A 20,587-nucleotide genomic window follows, 5' to 3' on the forward strand; every position below is an offset into this window, starting at 1 on the left:
TTCATGTATTTACGAAACACATTAATCTATCTAAATTTATATTACAATTTTAATGCCATTGTATTGTAACTCCATTTTTGTATTTCGCAAATATTTTGTCAAAACCTAAAATTGAGTGTATTTCGACAAAAAAAAATTTAGTATAAAGCACTAATCATATAAGCAATCGGAAAAAATATTTAGGTAACTTGATATACAGAAGATTTTTCCAATATATTTTACTGAATAAATCGTCGGCAAGCTTAAATACAGTATTTTATAATAAATAAATAAATATAATACACTATTCTGTTTATATTGGCTCTCCTGTATGATATATTATTGCTTGAACTTAGTTTATTAAATCGCTGAACAAAATCCTAGTCAAAGACTAGCTACAATTACCCTGATTGCACGTGGATTACAGCGCATTTTGGATGCGACTTAGTACTATAGAGCAAAGGGAATAAATTATATATACAACGTTTAACATTATATAATAAACGAGAGTATCTCGTGTTTAAATAATATATGTACATATTAGAAACATAGAAAAAACCGTGTTTAATATACAATGTTTTAACATTATACTTTATTAAAATATAATATTGTATCTGAATTTTGACGTAGGTTGCCTGGGGCAATAAGAAAAACATACAAAAAGATGAATAAGATAAATAAGAATTTTTCGAGATCAAAAAACGCTCCCTTGCTTGTTATTGCGGTAAATTATAATGATGTAAAACTGAATGTAATATTACATTTGAATAATGATTGTTTCTACAGTTGATTTTATGAGATAATTCTTGTTAACCCTCTTATTCTAAATGCTTGATTTTATCATTTAAGCAATTATAATTCTTAGAAAGCAAGTTAAAATATGGGTATCTTGTAAAATTTAAATCGAATTTACCTTTCTAGAATTCCTTTAAGCCTTTTGCGGCCGGTAATGGTTTTTAATATTAATGACATTTCAGCATTTATAAAAATACTTTCTGCCTGTCTAAATTTTAATTTATAAAAATAATTTATTTAAACGTATATATTTTCTTATTACGCCGTTAAATATTTAACGATTAAAAGTACGAGCACTGAAGCACGTATACTGAATAAATATCAGATGTGTCAAGCTATGATATATTTTATATATGATACATACTTCCTCTGCGAAATCCTGTCTACTCATCTTAGCAACTAGCTATCATGTATTATAATAAAATAATATCTACAATACATTATTATATACATCGTACAAAATACATAATTAAGAAAAAAATATATTAATACCTTTTTTAATTAAAGTAGCGCTGGAGTAACCATATGTCTATATTAAATTATATTGATATGTTTTAGAAAACTTTGGATAGACAAATAAACACTTGATATGTTTATTATATAGGATGTTCCAAAAAACCCTGAAAATATATATGTTAGATTAAATGTATGTAATACATAAAGTACATAAAAAACCTGTTGTACATAAAATTGTAGCAAATGAAAGTTTCTCTTGTTGAGTTAATCAAATCGGTTGTAAGTCTTATTTCTTATTTATTAAGTTAAGAATTCTAATTTAAGTTTGTCAATATTAACTTTATTTATTATTTTTATATACGTACAATATTTACGTATTATTTGACTACGACTATATACGTTTAATATAAGAGAGTCGTACGACGTTATTATTAATAAGGTCTAGCGCACATTCAAATGAGATCAACTATATATTTACAAATAAGAACTTAACTACAAGTAGCTCAATAACTTATTATTTGATTAAATTGTTACACTATGTTACGCAATATGCCAATGATCTACAAATTCTAGACATTTACAAGTTATATAAAATACATAAAGTCAGAGTTCACCGTGCGAGAGCTTTTGTTGATTTCAGCAGATTTTCTGATCTTTAATTAAGATACATTTATAATACTAATTAAGGTACATTAGCAAAAATGGAACAGATAGCATTATATAATTTGTACCTTACACGCGGTCACGAGTTTTATTAACTATTATTTAACTCGCAACATTTTGTTATATATTCACGTACAATTTGTGTAATTAGTAAATAATAAGTCCAGTAATTTCGTTTCAACGTTTACAGGTGGTCATGATTAAAAAGCGTATATCTAATATTGCTAACCTTTTGTACACATTTGTTTAATTGATAGAAGATTTTCTATAAGACTTTATTTCGGTTCTTATTTTAAAATCCTTAATTTTTTTGTTTTGAATTATTACATTATTTATGTATAACAAAAATGAGCTGTAATCTTCAGACAGAATGTCATTTTCTGTCAAAAATTTTGCGCTACGCGGCTAAATCAAGCTAGACTTCTTTAAAAATAACTGATCCAAAAAATATATTCAATAAATTTTAGCTACTTTTTAATCTTATAAATATTTTCTTACAGTAAAATGCCATATATCAAAAATAATTTCACTTTACACAACCAAACAAATAATAATAAAATATTTAAAATAATATGTAAAACTATTTTTTTTAATAAAAACTCTAATATATATACATATGTATATGTAAACTTTATATTTTTGCGCTATGTTAAAATAAAGTATTTTTGAGGTAAGGTAAATATTTTTATAATTGTGTTAATGAGTAAAGTAAAAATAATATCAATAAATAGACAATTTATCGGTCCCTATCTACTAAACTACCTATTCTTATCCTGACAAATAATTCTTAGCACAATGCAATGAGAATTATCAATAAAAAACGACGAGAAACCACTATTTATATATAAATAAAACGTATCCAAAACGTCGCAAGTCATCAAGATATTGCGCTGGGATTATTCTCTTTACGTATAACGCTATAAATACTATCTTTCACATCAGCGAATGCGTATCGATCTTGTTCAAAAATTGTAAAAAAGTTTACTTTTCTGGACGTTTTAAAGATATTTATTCAAAAACATATTTATATACAAACTATTAAAACCTACTATTTATAAAAATAGAAAGGCTGAAAATGTTTTTTTTTAAATATACGTAATTAAAATCAATTTAAAAAAAATAATAAATATTAATAAATAGGTCGGAATAGCGTAATCTGTAAGGTCTAGACTGGTAACCCAGAGGTCGCAGGTTCAAGACACGGTAGCATACTCAAATTTTTATTCATAAAAATGCACTTTTATTAAAAACCAGCTTCGGCTGCAAAGTAATATCTATTGATTATAATATATAATACATACTGATTCCCTTGTAGGTTACAATGCAATATTAAAAAAATATACATATGTTGGTGTGAAACTTATTCGTGAAAAATCATGAATTTTACATATATAGATTGTCCCAAAATTAACGCAAGATTTGAATTAAACAGAAAACACATTTTTAGTCTTTAGATTGTTATTTTATTATTGAATCATAAAGTACATAGGATAGTATTATTTATGATTATTATTTATTTTTACTAACCCTAAACTCTCAGCTGTCAACATTTACTGCACAAATGACGGTAAATTCAAATCTTTTGGGACACCCTTTGCTAGCACAAAACTAATCTTATCAATAATAAATATACTAAACAATAATTATGTAGCAATTTAGTAAAAATAATTAAATACCTTCTTGATATGATATAAAAAATAGGTCTATTTAAGGATAACTGGTCCTTTTTAACTACAACTTTTCTCATAAACCAAATGTAATTTATCATTAAAATCTAGAATTCACAAGCTAAGTACTTTTTTAATTATAAATAAAAAACACTGCTTTGCTACGACAGTTTATTGTATCTGCAAATGATCTAATATCCATATTAGTAGGAAAATTTTAAAAATGATGAGCTACATCTTCATAATTATAGTTATTTTAATAAAAAAAAATTATATATTTGAATAACTTTTTTTGGTTAATTATTTCTCGTCTCTAAAAGCTTAATAGAATTATAATAATAAATTATTGCTAGAAAGAGACTTAAAATTATATAATACGTATAATAATATGTTCAGATCAACGAATGACACATATATGCGTTTCCCAGCGCTAACGAATCAATGCTGGTAAAAATGGTTTCAACGCCAGTTTTAAATTTATTTAATAAACATACAGATTCACTACGTATATACATATAATGTATACTTCAAACCTATAATATACCATTGGTATCACCTTTGATTATCTAATCCATAGCAACCGGCTCCCTCAACGATTCGCTCGAGCTCCATAACTATAATTCAAAATGGCGGCTGTCAATTTAGAGCAAAGGCGATGTGTTTGCGTATATTAATGTTACTGAAACGCTTTCAACGATATTAAAACGCGCTAAATAAAAATCGCAAAATTACCAACAAAGGGTCGCATTAGACCCCAATCCCTACTACCTCCTATGGCCATGCTCCATTATATCGATCCGCCGAGACGAGTTATATAACGTAGCCCCTCTCGCTCTTGTGCCACACACCGTTCCGGCAGCGCAGACTGGACAGAGCTTTTGCGCAGCTTTTCAGCTGGAAAACACGAGAAGTTGCACCTATATAGTGAGTGCACTAGTCCATTCATCAATCGAGAGTGAAATATATCTTAGTTGTACTTTTCATCGAAGAAAAATCTGACTATATCTGATATTTCTTGGTGTGATTTAAATCCAACAAGTGCTTTTTTAACGTTGATAGTATCATTGATTTATCTGATTGATTATAGAGGGCGTCGAGACGTCAATGTGTTGAGGTGAGCTTATTTTAAATATATTAGTTACTAAGGCCGCAGTCGTTAAGGATATGGAATACTTTAAACCAACAAAACAAAAAATCATTATATTATATAGAAGGTTTAAAAAGTGCATTAAAGATCATCTAAAATCATGGGTCTTATCATCATATGTTTAAATGATATTATTAAGTGGTGGAAGTGTGTGATATTACGCGTTGCGTGTTGAATTGTTTTGTCTTCTAAATTTTGTTCAATTTTCTACTACCATTCAGCATGGTAAAACCTTTACAAATTGATTCTGGAATATTCTAAGATTTAAAAATATTTTTTTATCATTATATTAACGAGAGTTGAAAGTAAAAGCATCTTAAAAATCACAGAGGTGCTTTTTATAATAAGTAAAATTTGTGCTTTATAATAAATTAAAAATATACATACTTGCCCCACTTAATTTATTTTATTTTATAAATATATAGACGTACATATATTTATTTGTAGTTTTTAATTATAGGCTAATTACAATTATTCGCATATAATATTTAAAGTTCATATATATAAAAGCTGTTTATTTATCAATTTTATTTTATTGCAAATGTTTATCAGAATTGATTAAGTAATATTTTGTACAATCGCTGACGCAAAAAATATTTCATACACATATAAGCATAAGTACGATTTAATTTCCTTGACAAATCCAATATATCATTCTTAAAACGTATCTTTGAGAACATTTAACAATAAAATTTAATTTTTACGTCCAGAAGGATTTTTTTTAAATAAAAAGGATTTCTATATATTACTATTTTTGATAGCAAAAATAGTAATATTTATAAATACTTTTTGTAATATATATTATTACGTAATAAGAGCCTTATTGACGTATTGTGTATAGTCATCGGTTCGTTTTCCTGAAGCGAAATCTAATATTAATTTAATAAAAACGAGCCATCCAGTAATTTAAAGTTAAATATTTGTCACTAAATCTCAGAATCAGGTATTGTCACAAAAATAACCCTTATCTAGTCGGGCTTCGTTGCAATACACTATGCGAATTCAGGCTAGACTCGACTTCCTACCTAGGCTGTCGCGAGCAAAAGTCACAGTCGGTTAAACTGATTGATGGTCCTTAGCATTACTAATAATGTTATGCCTGCTATATATTCTCGCTAAGTTGGCCGAAGTTAGGCGAGGACGATAATGTAGTAGGTCACTTCGTGGTACTTCGCTTCGCCTCGTGTCGGTATTTGTGGCCCGAGTCAAAGGGACCGAAGTCGGAGCACGAAGTGACTCACTCATTCTACTTTAGTTTGCATGTGAGTCTTGTGATTCTCACGTATGATGAGCGCTGCAACGTGGTCACAGGAGCAAACGCTTCTTTTTGGAAACGGTTGCCGGAAAATTGGTTTATCGGAAGCTCAGGGTAAAAATAAATATATGTGTGCTCTAAAGCAGGGTTATTAGTCATACAATGAAGTCCTTGAACGTTTATCTATTCAAACATGAAAGCTTAAAGTATCAAATTTCAGATCAAAAGAAGACGTCTGGAAATCTTAATAAAATAAAAATTTATACATATAAGGGTATAACAAGTAATCCCAAAATAAAATGTCTTAGAAATATTATCTGGATTTTGTATCTTTATTTTCCGAATATCTCTCGTGTCTTTAATTGATGTTAACCTACGCATCTGCCAATCATAAGAACCATGACAACGATACATTATATAGTATATCACCTATAAAAGTAAGCCCCTGACTGGTTACTTTTATTGATCTGTTCTTAGGACAAGTCTGCTTTTAAAGTATTTTATAAATATGTTATTTTAAAAATCTAATACATTTCACAAATGTATTATTTATAAATGTGATACAATAACCAGATTTTGGCTTAACTATATATCATATTTAATAATGTAAAATTCGAGCCTACAAAATAATGCCTTGGGTCCTTTCTGCATTTAGCGATTCGATTAAATACACACAATATCCAATTCACAGCTACGTAAGCGGATTACGCAAATCCAATTAGGGTTTGTTATGTTAGTTTTAACGCCCATATTGACGACGTATTTATAAAACGTTCATCTATCATATCAAATTTGCGAGTACAGACATAAATCATTCGATATTACCCCATAATAAATCACGGATTTTAGCACAACTCTGTCCGAGAGAAAAATCGCAGCGGGTGACCTTTCACCTTGAGTCAAATTAAAATGAGATTTTGAGTATTTCGAGCGAAATTTCATTAGACGAAGTTCTATGGTTTACTTTTTGGGGCTTAAGATAGGTGGGAGGGTAGAGGGGAAGGAAAGTGTGCAACAGGTTGTCCACTTAAAACGTACGACTACCACAACACCTGAAATTGTGACCTAAGGGTGATAACTTTTAATTAAAGCGCATTGTGAAATTGAAAAAAAAAAATACTTTTTAAATATATAAAAATGTTTTTAAATTTATTGGTTATATTTTAACTATATTTTTTATAGTGAGTGATAATATATTTAATTAAAAAATTAATGAGCATATATTATTTATATGAATGACCACTTATTTATAATTAAAAGTTACAATTTTTTTATTTTATAAAAACTGACTTTAATTTATGCGTTACGTTTGTTTTAAATTCAAATTACAATATTGCGTAATAAATTAATAACATCTACGTTATCTCAAAGATTGAGTTGCGCTCTTGTCGATTCAAAGCGGCTGCTTGGCTGAACCAGATCTGTTAATCGAAGTAGCTGCTTTCTCTGGACTTCGATTAACTATTAAGTCGCCTAGATCGTGTATTTGCAAACCGGATGCGATATGGTAGTCCAAGTGGTAGTTCCAATGTTTGAAAAGCGATATTTTTATAGCAGCGTTTTTGCGTATATGATCGTTTAAAACAGCGAACTTTCTATTTAAACAATCAACGCTGATTTGGGGCGGAACTGTATTTTTTTATTTTAAAATATCATATAATAATATTCCAATTGTTTGGCAAGTTCAATGCGTCGCAAATATTTGCGAACGGTCGCTTATCTTGAAAGTGGCACATTCTTTTATTATTAGCGCCATTCACAATAGATCCCGTGTTAACGTTATTTGCGCCAGAATAAAATAAATCCTCGATCCATTGTGTTCAAAATTCCTTTCACGTGCAATGCACGTGCATAAGTCAAAAATCGTATTAATTACAACGCGACCATTTTTGGCTATCTTCATATTTGTCCTATGTTAATATGTGAATTCGTTTATTTTAGTTATTAGTTATTTTAATATGAGAAGCGATTTAATCGATGACTAACACGAAAGGGTGAATTTTCGATACTTTTATCACCAACGGATTCATCGTAAAAAGTTATCGATACTCCTTTAGGGCCCTTTAGATAGCTTTCCCTTTATATATTCCATTGCCACAGATAAAATCAAACATAAAAACAACCCTAAAATACAGATAAGTTGATAATCTATAAATAAAAGTATATTTTTGAGCGAAAGTTTATTTTAAATTATTTTGCTTAACAAACTAGTAGCAATAAGTATTTTATAAAAAAAAAATACTTTTTAGATTATTCATAAAATACATAAAAAAATAATGATATCTTAAAAACTTAATCGATGAAGAATATTCATATAAAAACATCCAAATCCGTGATTAGCGCATGTAAAAATATCTAAAAATAATAGATATTTAATTAATGATTCTAATTTTAGTTACATCTACTATTTTTTTATATAGATGTCTAATAAAATAATTTAGTTTCATAAAAATAGTAAACCTATAAACACTATTTTTAAAAAATGCGATATATTTAAACAAATGAAATATTATAGTATTTGTATAATATTATATTATATAATACAACAAAAAGATACAAATACATTAATATTTAAAATTAATAGAGTAAAAAATATATTTTGTTAGCGAAGAAAAATGCCTGTTATATAATATGCAATATTAATTTCAAAAATATTTTAATTCTTAGAAATGTTTAATATGTGTATTCATAACGCACGGGTCTAGTTACCATCACTGTTAAAGTTTAGTTATTGAGTTTGTGAATTTATCTGTAATATTTTTTTTATTTTCGGTATATGTGAGATATATTCTTTTTAGCTCACTCACGTGTGACGGGAGTGAGTGAGAGATAAGGGCGTGCGGAACGCATTTAACGCGCGCCCTTATCTCTCACTCACTCGCAAGTCACTTGACACGCGAGCGAGTGAAAGGGAATGTATCTTACCTTACGCGCCTGATTTTTAACTACAATATAAAATTATTTATAACAATATATTTTTTTACTACGTTACTATTGGAGGGAATATTATAATAGCATAAAGTCAAAGACCTAGGTTCGATTATTTTAAAAACCCTAATGATTTTCAATTTATATCAAGGCTGTGAGATCAAAATTAGTGATTATTATAATATAATTGCAAAATCACAAATCAGGTTCTCCTAGATTTTCCCAATTTCACGGATGAATATTTTGATTAATTATTTTTTTAAAAACGAGCTATGTTCTGCATAGTGAAATTTAATGAATACAAACTGTAACTATAGTTTATAATTCATAAGATAAATACCACTGTTTTACAGGCTCAGATTCCAGTCTGGTGTCTCACTAAATACTTAAACGTGTCAATTGTGTTTACCCCATTGTAACTCATTGGGCCAACGCCTGTCATGTTACGGCGTTTTAAAATAAATATGTTATGAAATAAAATAGTCTGTCTCACGCCTTATATTTAGTATTAAAATTATTTTTGACTTGTGTAGTTTTTTTCATAAATATATGTTTCTTAAGCTAAAGTATTTATTACACGTTTTAATTTAAATATATATTTTATTTTCCTGAACTTTATTTCTCATGATTATCTTCCAAGTTTGCAAAAATAATTTTGATTGCCACAAAGGGTTTTACCGACTCAAGTTAAGCTTATTGTTTCTAATTACTACGAACACGTATAATTAATAATTTACCTGTTAATCTAATAATATTTCGTTGATAAAGGACTGTTTATCTATTCATCAAGCAAATATAGCTCAACATACAGATTATACATAAATATTTTTTTCTCGATTAAATTATTAAAATTATACTAGAATTAATCTACTAGCATTACAACTATAAAAATATACGAAAATGTTAAACTACGGGTTAGTTAGTCACTTGGTAAGGGTTATGTGTTGACATAAGGCCATAATTAATCTACCGTCTCTATTAGGCGTATCACATATACACGTATATTCTATTGCGCAGTTTTTCGAGATATTTCCTAGTATTTTCCATGATATTGATTTGCTGTTTCTAATTTTGTGCTTGAATGTTGAAAACGTTCCTTACTTATAAATTCTTTATGTGGTTCGGACTTTCATATAGACATTCATTACAATAAAATATAAAGTAGTACTGTCCTAATAAGGGGTTAATTGAGGCATTAATGATAAATAATTACCAGTGGTACTATGAGAATATTTAAGCAATGTTATTTGGCATAAAGTCTGTTTTTTTAATCATATAGTATTTTTTATTTATATTATATGCTTTACTGTTTTATAATATTTCCGAAAGCAATACTATAAATGTGTCAATTAAAAATTAATATAATGTATGGTAGAAATGCAATAGAGAGAAAATGGTTTTGTAAAGTACCGATCTATGCAAAATAAAAACCAGGAAATGCGACTTTTTGGATTGGCTATATTTTCTGCAGGATCCTACGGTGCATCTAAGAAAATTATGTAATTGATGGCATTCAATATAATACACATGTACAAAATAAAAAGAGGTGAAAGTGTGTCTATGCTTTGACCAGTGTCTTATTTGAAGAGTGTAGAGTTGTATAAAGTGCATGTATCATTCAATATTATATGTTTATATATAATATAAATACGTATGTATTATATATAATGACATTGATATACGATGGCAATTTGACAAGTTCTCGTATTTTTTATCACGTACCGAATTTCGACATTTTCCATTATTCACAAGTGTAATTTCAGTCTTTCGGTTGCCTCACAAAGATGAACTTTAGGACTTATTGCGTTTTACATAGCACTATGTTCTTTGCATAGATAAAATAAAAAACAGAAACGCAATCTATTTATGATTCCGAGAATTTTTCAATCAAAAGGTTGAAAAACATTTTCTATCTCAAAGATAATTTTTATATAAAAATAAATATTTGTATGAATGCACATGATCACGAGAAAAATTCTCACGTACTTAATATATTTATTCGATTTGACCTCAAACATTGGCATTTGAATTATGACCTTAATGGTTATTCGAGATCTTTTCCGTGGAATTTAATATCTAAATTCCTATGCGCTTCTCCAGCTATACGCTGCTGTAAGATATAGGATGTACCATAAAGTCCATATATATATAATATAACTTAAACCATATATTATTAATGAGAATACATTTATTTTTATAGCGGATAATTTGCGACAATGCGACGAACGAAAGGCTTCATTAGCCTCCTGACGCTGATAGCTATTGCGGGTTTGCCAGTTTTAGGCTCGGTTAGTCGCAGACCTGGGGTTGAGGTCAAAAGTAATGAGTCTCAGGGGTCTTTACGAGGAGTTCTGAGGGCACTGGAAAGACGTCGACGTGCCCCTCCCGGAGCTTACCCCCTCGCTAATTTTCAAGATCAAGACCCTCAAGACATAATCGATTATTTAGGATCAAGGAGCGAATATCAATCAGGTATAAGCATACATTGTATTTATATGAATCCATTGAGCTAATTAATTATTAATTGTTTCAGAAAATCCTCATGTATTCTTAAATAGGGTTGAACCTAGTGATAAAGAGCTCCTTATTAGTTATTTAGAAAAAGACGAGTATCCAACCGATGATCTTAATTACAAAGCTACAGCGTTCAGGGAGAGGAACGATCAACTGAAAGGATCATCTGAAAGGAAGAAGAGCACGTCTGCTTTTAGAGAGCTAGAATCTAAGAATAACTATCAATCGGAACAGATGCAGTTTTTGAAGAGCCTTGCTGATAAAGAAGAAGAGCGAGAGGAATCTGAAGCTGAATACGCTGAACTGTTGAAGAAGTTGTGGGAGAAGTACAAGTACACGCATCCAGAAGGTCCCGAGTACAAGAAAAGAGTCATTAGAAAGCGACAAATACCAGGCGATTATAGTCCATCTGGAGGATGGGGACCAATAGCATTCAAGAGGAAGCGAAGTTCTAATCAAAGATTGGAAAACAGCGATGCTCCAGATTTTCTATATTCTTTGAAATTCGTTTCGCAATCTGATCCTGCAGCAGTTGAAAATCTTAAGGATGAGAAGCTAGTGGACGAAGAAGAAGACTCTGACATTGCTTCTATGATCAACAATCAAGAAGAAAATAAATATTCTGGATATGACCCATCTCAGCCTTTAGAACTAGACGATGATTCAAAAATGGCTCTGCAACCCTTAAATTACTCTCCTTCAGATGAAGAATATTTACCAGACGGCAGCGAGCTCATCGAACCGCCCAATGAAAGCATTTATCCAATCTCAAAGAGGAGTTCAAATCAACGCTTCTCAAAGCGAAACTTGCAAAATTCCAAATCTAAGCAATTCAGAAGCATAGTGACTGATCCTAAGGTGATGAAGGATTTAAGCGCAATCTTTGGAAACTCTTTTGACAGTTCTGTACAGAAACAAGTTAAACGAAGCAATGATAATAGTCACATCGATGAATTTGATTCGCATGAATCTAAATCTCCCTCAATAGCAGCTTACAGTCACAACGATACCATCGATCATAGCGCTAGTGAACCACATTCGAGACATGAACACGAATCCAAGCCACCGCTGTTAGTCAACACTATTAACGAATTTGAACACTCCCACGAAGGACCCGATGTTAAGGAGATAGAGGAGAAAGAATTCGCAGAAGGCGATGATAGCCATCTTAAAATCGAACATCCGATTGTTTTGGAGAAAAAGTCCATCGACTGGTCAAACTATTTCGGTATGGACAAACGCAAGAAAAAGTCAATGATGGGCATAGCTTCGATGGCACACAACCACAACGCCAAGAGAATGATGAACTACAATAATTGGAAGAACGTACATCACGAAGAGTCGAGCGAGAAGAGCTCCGATTCAGAAAAGAGGAAGCCTAAGCAAATCGATCAGATGAAACTGGAAACCATGGATAACAAATTAAAGAATATGGAGAGCGTGATTGTAGATGATGCATTGTCTTATGGAGCCGATGGTTTGGACACGCAAGAAGAACAAGAAATGAAAGAGAAGATCATATCCCGACTTGCAGCCGCTTATAGCTTGCAGAAAATGAGAAAAGCGTTGCACGAACTCAAGCTTAGTCTACGCGCGCAAAAGGATTCTCGAAATAATGAAGGTGAAGACAAAGAGAAACACAAGAAGTCAGAAGTTGAACCGGACGATGGAATTAAACACAAACTAGACCCTGAAGATATAGCGGCGTTGGAAGACAATTACTTTGAAAATGAGCAAGGAGCTGGTCATTTCCTGAACGGGCCTCTTGAAAGCATGTCCGAGGGATATATGGGCGGTGCTGGAAATAAATTCCAATACTATGGTATGTTATAAGTATTTTTTTTTTAAATTATACCTTAGCTTTAATAATATTTTCGTATCTGTATTCGTATGTGTTTTGTTCTGTTATATAAAACATTTAACTTTTGACCACAACCTTGTTAAACTAGTTTCTATGGTCATCTCATAACATTGATCATGAGAGAAGCGTTCATCTCACAAATCAATTGAACAAATTTCCTTCCTACATATTTATTGTCATTATAAAGAGAAGGTAAATTGTGAAGTATAATAATTTGAAGCTCAATAGCAAATCACTAATAAATAATGGGGGGGGGGGGGAGTTGGGAATATAAACATTTTTAACAAATTTGCTAGTCAAGACTGTGTCTTTACATTACAGTTTTTATAGAATTCCAAAATTCCTCAGCAGCATGATAAGGTTAGTTTGTGCTGTAGCAATCTTTATGAACTAAATAACTTGTAGACCCATTATCTTGTCAGGTTATTAAAATGAACGTGCTAAAATTGTCATCATCTCTTGAATCGAGAATGATTTCATTGCTTTTTATATTGATTGGTATTAGTATTGTTCATTTTAGGAACCATTTATTGTAAGTATTTAGATAATTAGTTAATTTACGTCATCTCAATAAATTGACCATCCACAAGTCACGAGTCAGTCGCCCCATATCATCGGGTCGAGTCCTTATTTTGTATTGCTAGATAGACAGCAGAAGAGAAAAAATCATTTTAACAAAACGTAGAGTAGTAACTCAAATCTTCATAATTCATATTTTCAGATAACGACATGAGAGCTTGCCCTATGCTTGATCGCATAATTGAGAGATGCCAGAATGTAGATATTTTAGCTGGCGATCATGGACAACTATTCCTGCCGTTATGCAGTCTCCATCAAATATGCTACTTATGCGTAAGTCACGCAGTTCTTTGCTTTAAAAGTAGAAAGATGTTAATTATATTTTTTTCAGGGTCCTTCTTCGCCAACTGGATGTGATTTGCTGTTCCTCTCCGAAGCTGATTCTATCTGCGACGGTCGTTCTGGTTGCCAAAGGGCTGCAAGAGGTGCGCTTATGGCTCTGAGGGATCTTCACGGTCCTTTGGCTCATCACATGCAAGGAGAATGCTCCAGAGACAGCTGCGTGGCTAGACCTTTGAGGGAGAACGATCTCTGGCAGCAACCCTTCCGACGATAAGTACATCACTAAACCGCATTCCCACGGAGACGAGACGGAATTGAAAAACAGAGCCAAATCAACAAATTCGAGGGCTTCGTATCAATCAAATTTGTTATTTCAAAATACGATATGAGTCCACTTCTTCCAGGGAGTATGGAAATAAAGAAGTTCGGCGATCAATCTGAAACTGCACAAAATTGCGTACAATGAAGAGTACATTTTAAAATACTATTGATATGATATTAATAAAAAATAAAATAACGCGGGTTGAGTATCGCTGATTTAAAAATCCCTGATCTAACGAAACGTCCCGCGGCAATGACAATACGCATTTCGGCTGTTTTTAAAGTCCATTTGTAATTTTTTGGAGTTTTTTTCTTCAAAATTAAACTACCGTAAACCTTTTATATAAATATAAAATTTTTGAAAAATGTTATTATCGAATAATTTGAAGCATACGAGCCCCTGAAATATACTATGTCAAAATATTAAATCACACACATTGATTATTTCATTGTTAATACATTTTTTTAGTAATTAGGAAATGATAATAATATATAGGATATTTATTCGTATATTATATACATTATAAATATAGGGCTATCTTAAAGTACGTACGCCAAGGGCGGCCCTGTATTAATAAATATATAAATACACATTATATTGTTACCGATGTACGACTGTATTTAAGTTTTAATTTAGAGTTTTCTAATACTTGTATATTATTAATTGTGTTACGGTACAAGGTGTACTTGATTTAAAGGTGCGTGATTACTGTGAAATCAAAAATGAATTTATTTACTAATAGATTTATATTATTTATAAATAGTTTAATATATGATATAAATATATATGTATATACATATATATGTTGCTGTTTTTGTGTAAGCGCATAAAAAATGCTCACATTCTAGCTTCTCAGTGTCGAACTATTTTAAAGAGAATTTTACGAAGAACGAAGTGTTTTTAAAAGTATTTTTATTGAGTATTTTCTATTAAAGTGTACTGTATACATCAATATATACTATTATTACATACACATATTTATTATATGTATATTTTATAAAGTATAAAAAATACACTAGCGGCAATTTTATGTATTGCCCGTCGTTGAATGTTATCAAAATGTATTAAAATATTATTGCATTGATGTAACCATTGAATTATATATACATATATAATAAAACCAGTAGTAAGATGTTTAAGCATTATTATATTTTATTAAATTGTTCCTCCCAAATAATAAATTATAAAAATCTTAGTAAAAGTTCACAACAAACTTTTTAAATAGAACAGGAATTAAATTACAACCTTGGCTAAAAAGGGTCCCACTAAATAAATGTGCTTTATCTTTAAAAGTACTTAAAAGGTTTTTTTGTATAATTTATTTTAGTATGTCTGGTTTTAATTATAGCTTTGTGACTAATATTATGAGGATATAAAATAAAACACAAAAATAACAGTTACGGACCACATTATCCGGAGGCGCAGACCATCGGCGACGCGTCTCGGAATCGTCGTCCTCGAGAAGACGAGCTGGCGCAGACTTCTAAGGAGCGCCTTGCTCTGTGCAAGCAATTCAAAATGATAATGATAAATGGATATTATGATTTAGATCCTTGCTTTATTGTTTATTTATTTACAAATTTATTTTTATTTACCATAGTTCTGTGCCGTAAAGTTTTCACAAAAATCCAGAGATTTAATATTACTGTTTGTAAAAACAGCGGCTGCTTTTCTCTAGCCTTCAAAGTTGGCTGCGAGTTCAGGCTAAACTCTCGTATATTCCCAGTCGGAAGCGAAGTGAAAAGTTCCAGTGGAAATTTTGGACGGAAGTACGTAAGTTAATGAAGTAACCCAGACCGCTAATTGCATTTAAAATAAAGAAAAAACGCCATAACAAGTATTTTATCAAAACAACCCCTGAAGAAAACAAAAAGAATTCGCTGAATATTAACGTCATATTCGACAAGAAAACGACCCGCCTATAAACAAATGCACTTCAAATTGCATTAAGAACACCGACGCAAAAATTGCGTCATAAAAAATACCGTTCTCAGACAATGGACGAACGAATACAATAGAAAATATCCGTTTTATTGCTTTGGGTTAATTTCATAGTGATATGTAGAGTAACCATCACTTCATATTATGCAGCCCGTTTAGCCGTTACTCTTATAAATATTTTGTTACAAATTATATTTATACCTTATTAGCTTTAAATAATTTATAGATCACTTAGTAGGGTGTCCACTAATTATGGCCATAGATAATACTTTGAGAATTCTATTGCTAGCGATAATTATATTGGATTTGATTAAAAATATATTTGCAATGTTACAATATTTGCGCTTGCTAATAAATAAGATATTTTTGAATCATTGCGCCTGATTCATTATGAATTTTTCTGACTTATCTAACAATGGATAAGAATCGATAACAGTATCTATTATCTATATGCGTTGATAATAAGCTGGTGCGCTTGGTTCATATAATTTACAAAACAGTCTAACGGTAGCCAAGGTGCTCTATAATCATTTTTTTATAAAATTATCTAAATTATTACCGTATTTATTGCATTATATATTATTTTGAATCAACGCATTACAATGAACGAAGACGATCATTTTTATAACTATTCTTCAGTTAACAGTGAGTAAAAACAGCTTGAATCTATTAGAATATGTATATAGTAATGCTTTTTCTTAACCCTTTGGATGCTCCACTGATTTTAAAAATTCACCTATTCATCAGTTATTCTTATACTGGATTATAATTAAATTCATTTAAAAACTGTTTCATGCCATTGTCTTACTAACGGGGTAACAAGTTCACAAATTAATTGACTTCAACGGCGATCTTTGCTAGCATTCATTTTATATAATGACTAACAACGATAGATCACAGTTAAACTAATATTATAAATATCCAGCAATAAATGTTCATATGATAGTTATTTAGAAAAGAAATATAAAAACTAAATTTATTTTAAAAGAATTATTATTTATATCAGGCATGTAAAATATGAGACCCGCCAACTTATTATAAATTACAAAATATTTTTTTTAATCTTTAAATCGACTTCCTACTAAGTATTGCTAATGAGTTTTATTTTAAAACTTCCATTGCGAGGCTTCACAAAATGATTCGGTAAGACAAAATATTTATTCTTTTGTAAACCCAAACTTTTACTCTCTCAAGCACACGATACGGATATATATTATAGTAATGATTTAAATTTCAATAAATATGTTCAAAATATAAACAGGAGTAATGATAAGTATATCGAACATATATCTATATCATGTACTTTAGAGATAATATTAGGGGCGTAAACCCAGACTTGCCATCTCTTTCTCAATTATGAATAATAATGAAATGGATAGCTCTCGAACTGACTGTGTAATCGCAAATATATAGTATGTTATCTAAATATATTTAGGTTTTCATGATTGATATGTTTTTTTTATGATTCCTGTTATTTTGCAGAATAAATATTCACTTCGAAAAATCTTGAGTTATTATAATCGATTGTCAGACTAATGTAAAATAGTTTATTTAATAATTTTCGATAATTGATTATGATCTTGGTGCGTAGATTGACCTTTGTGTTATATTTATTAAAATCTAACAAATATATAAAAGAAAAGAAACTCATATACAAGTGAGAAAATTGCACATAAATTAATCAATTGAAATTATAATACAATATTATAAGCTTATACTTTCCGATAATTGAGATTTCATCTCATCAGTCATCTCTATGTGTTAATTAAAAACATAAAACAAGATGTATTGATAATGATTTTTATCTTGAATCGTTTGAAAGTTTTTGCCTAATCGCACAATTATTTAAATAATAATACGCAAAATAAATAAATAATATAATATATTAATAGTTTTATATATTAAGGTGATTTTTTATTATTTATTAGTTCAGTAATATATATTCAACCTTCATAAAATGATCTCAATATATTTCGATAAATTTAATCTATTGTATATATCGATAAGTCCATTTTGTACATATTTCAATGATTAATACAAATACTCCATTTTTGTGCTCGTGTGGAAATTTTATGTGGAACACTCGTTGATTAGCGAAGATAAACAATAAAAAATAGATGAATTTATCGATAATAAAAATATTATCTATGACCATGCGTGAAAAATTTCCTTATCGTGTGTAAAACAATAGCATATTTTTATATATCTTACAAATATTATTCATAAGGAAAATTTAAGAAATAATTGAAATTTGTTTTAGATCTAAACCAAGAAAACCCAGTGACACGGGAGCCTACAAGAGATGGTAAACATCATTAATTTAAGAAAAATCGATATGATTTACAAAATATACCTATTTAAACATGATTTTAAACGATAAGCAATAGAATCAAACGTTTTAGGCCGATATCATAATAGAATGCAAAATATAATTGAAGAATTACCGTTAATTTCTATTAATACAGAAGGATATCCTGGAGTTAGAAGGCCAATACCGGTATCCACCATAGATTGGCAATCGACAGACAGAGCCCAATTTATTCCGGTGAACGGTCTTGATTTTTTGATTGGCATCCCCAGTATAATGATACAGCAAACGATCGAATTGGGCGATAGTGAGTTACTGGACCATTTGTAGATATATTTATGACCATTCCATAATTTTATTTAAATGTATTTTAGTGATGTCGTCAATGGAGCCTGAAAACAGATACATATTGAAAATACCTGGCGGAGAAACGTTGTACATGGCCAACGAATTGTCTACGCCTCTCAATCGAATGATATGTGGATCAAATAGATCATTCTACATGACTTTGCTAGATCATACCCGTCAGCAAGCTTTAACGCTAACAAGAAAAACTGGCTTCTCTTTTTGCTGCCTTCCTTGCATGGTACAGGAAGTAGAAGTAACTGTTCCTCCTGGAGAATTCCTCGGATGTGTACAACAGGAATTTACGTTCACTGCTCCTCGTTTCCTTGTGAAAAATTTTAATGAGGATGTTCTATACATCGTCGAAGGACCCAACAGGAATATTTGCTGTCCAACGATGGAAGCCGAGTTCAGGGTAATTCATAATTTGTATAAACCAACTATAAAATATAAATCATTTTAAAATTACTATGATACTTTTAGATTATAAGTGCAGATACACTAACACAACATGGCTCGATAATCCATGGATGGGATATACAATCTTCAAACTTTAATATGGTAGTAACGTTCCCAGTGATGGCAGCCGATCCAAAAATTAAAGCTTTACTCATAGCTGCAGCAATGCTGATCGTTAGTGACGTAATATTTTTGATCTTATTGACGTTGATTCAATAAATGTTTTTATTCATTTCAGGAGTACGTGTTCTTCGTTGCTCCAAAATCGACGAGCTGTTGCCGGTGTTTGTGCTGAAGTAAGAATTTTTAAATACAATAGAGTCTCCCTAATGTGATAAAACAATATTTAATACAGATTATGAATTACCAATTTATAATAATACATATAAATGAAACATATTTTATATAATAATTTTGTTGATATGTTGTACAATATGGCTATAATAAATTATTATATATATTTTCATATTATTTTACTTTGATAATGGAAATATCATTTTTGTACCGTTTTTAGACTATCGTTAAGGCGATACGTGTACTGACTGAGTGCAACTCGAAATAAAACGCTATTTGAAGTCTCGTCGTACATAATATTTATTGCACAGTATGTCATAATGAGCCAACGTGTAAAAATTGCAATGACTTCGCTCAACGTGACTAGTTGCATCGATTCCTTTTGCGGAACTCGCCTATTAGCAGCGGCGTATCGGAATCCTCTCGAAAGTAAACAGTTTGGAGTTCCACGCTGACGTCGGCGAATCCATACAGGAGGTATTAGGGGGGCTTAGTAGTAACTTGTCATGAAAATGTGTTACTGAGTAGTTAACCAAATCAGGTTGAAGATCGAGAGTCATATATCAACTGGTAATTAAAGTCGACCGGATCTGTGTCATTATTGTCGCTATACATCCATCGCTGATTTATTATCTCTAATATAGTACAGTTCCAGCGGCAGGATGCTTCTATGCGATTTAAACTTTAAGACACTGATTAAAAATTAATATTATTACATACCTTAAAACTATTATTTGTTAGTTTAAAAATTAGTTAACAGAATTCTGTCGACTGTATTGTATCTGTTCTCTC

General features: G+C 30.4%; 1 protein-coding gene across 1 annotated transcript; it reads left to right on the plus strand.

Moving 5' to 3' along the window:
- Positions 1–4,402: 4,402 nt before the first annotated feature.
- Positions 4,403–20,264, plus strand: LOC148237888 (uncharacterized). Its single transcript, XM_088181372.1, has 11 exons — positions 4,403–4,674; positions 11,091–11,362; positions 11,424–13,226; positions 13,987–14,117; positions 14,176–14,391; positions 16,950–17,034; positions 18,650–18,694; positions 18,792–19,004; positions 19,072–19,457; positions 19,526–19,675; positions 19,740–20,264. Exons 2-11 carry the CDS (start codon positions 11,107–11,109, stop codon positions 19,794–19,796), a joined length of 3,342 nt encoding a protein of 1,113 aa, XP_088037498.1. The 5' UTR covers positions 4,403–4,674; positions 11,091–11,106; the 3' UTR covers positions 19,797–20,264.
- Positions 20,265–20,587: the final 323 nt, after the last annotated feature.

The sequence above is a fragment of the Plectrocnemia conspersa genome, unplaced genomic scaffold, assembly GCF_051122295.1.
Source record: "Plectrocnemia conspersa isolate PC_06_02 unplaced genomic scaffold, ASM5112229v1 ptg000002l, whole genome shotgun sequence".
Classification (NCBI taxonomy): domain Eukaryota; kingdom Metazoa; phylum Arthropoda; class Insecta; order Trichoptera; family Polycentropodidae; genus Plectrocnemia; species Plectrocnemia conspersa.

Excerpts from the sequence above, each read along its gene's own strand:
- LOC148237888 (XM_088181372.1), top strand. The coding sequence starts at position 11,107 with ATGCGACGAACGAAAGGCTTCATTAGCCTCCTGACGCTGATAGCTATT. Across the intron at positions 13,227-13,986 it reads AAATAAATTCCAATACTATG|ATAACGACATGAGAGCTTGC; the intron begins GTATGTTATAAG and ends TCATATTTTCAG. Across the intron at positions 14,392-16,949 it reads ATCTCTGGCAGCAACCCTTC|GTATTTATTGCATTATATAT; the intron begins CGACGATAAGTA and ends TAAATTATTACC.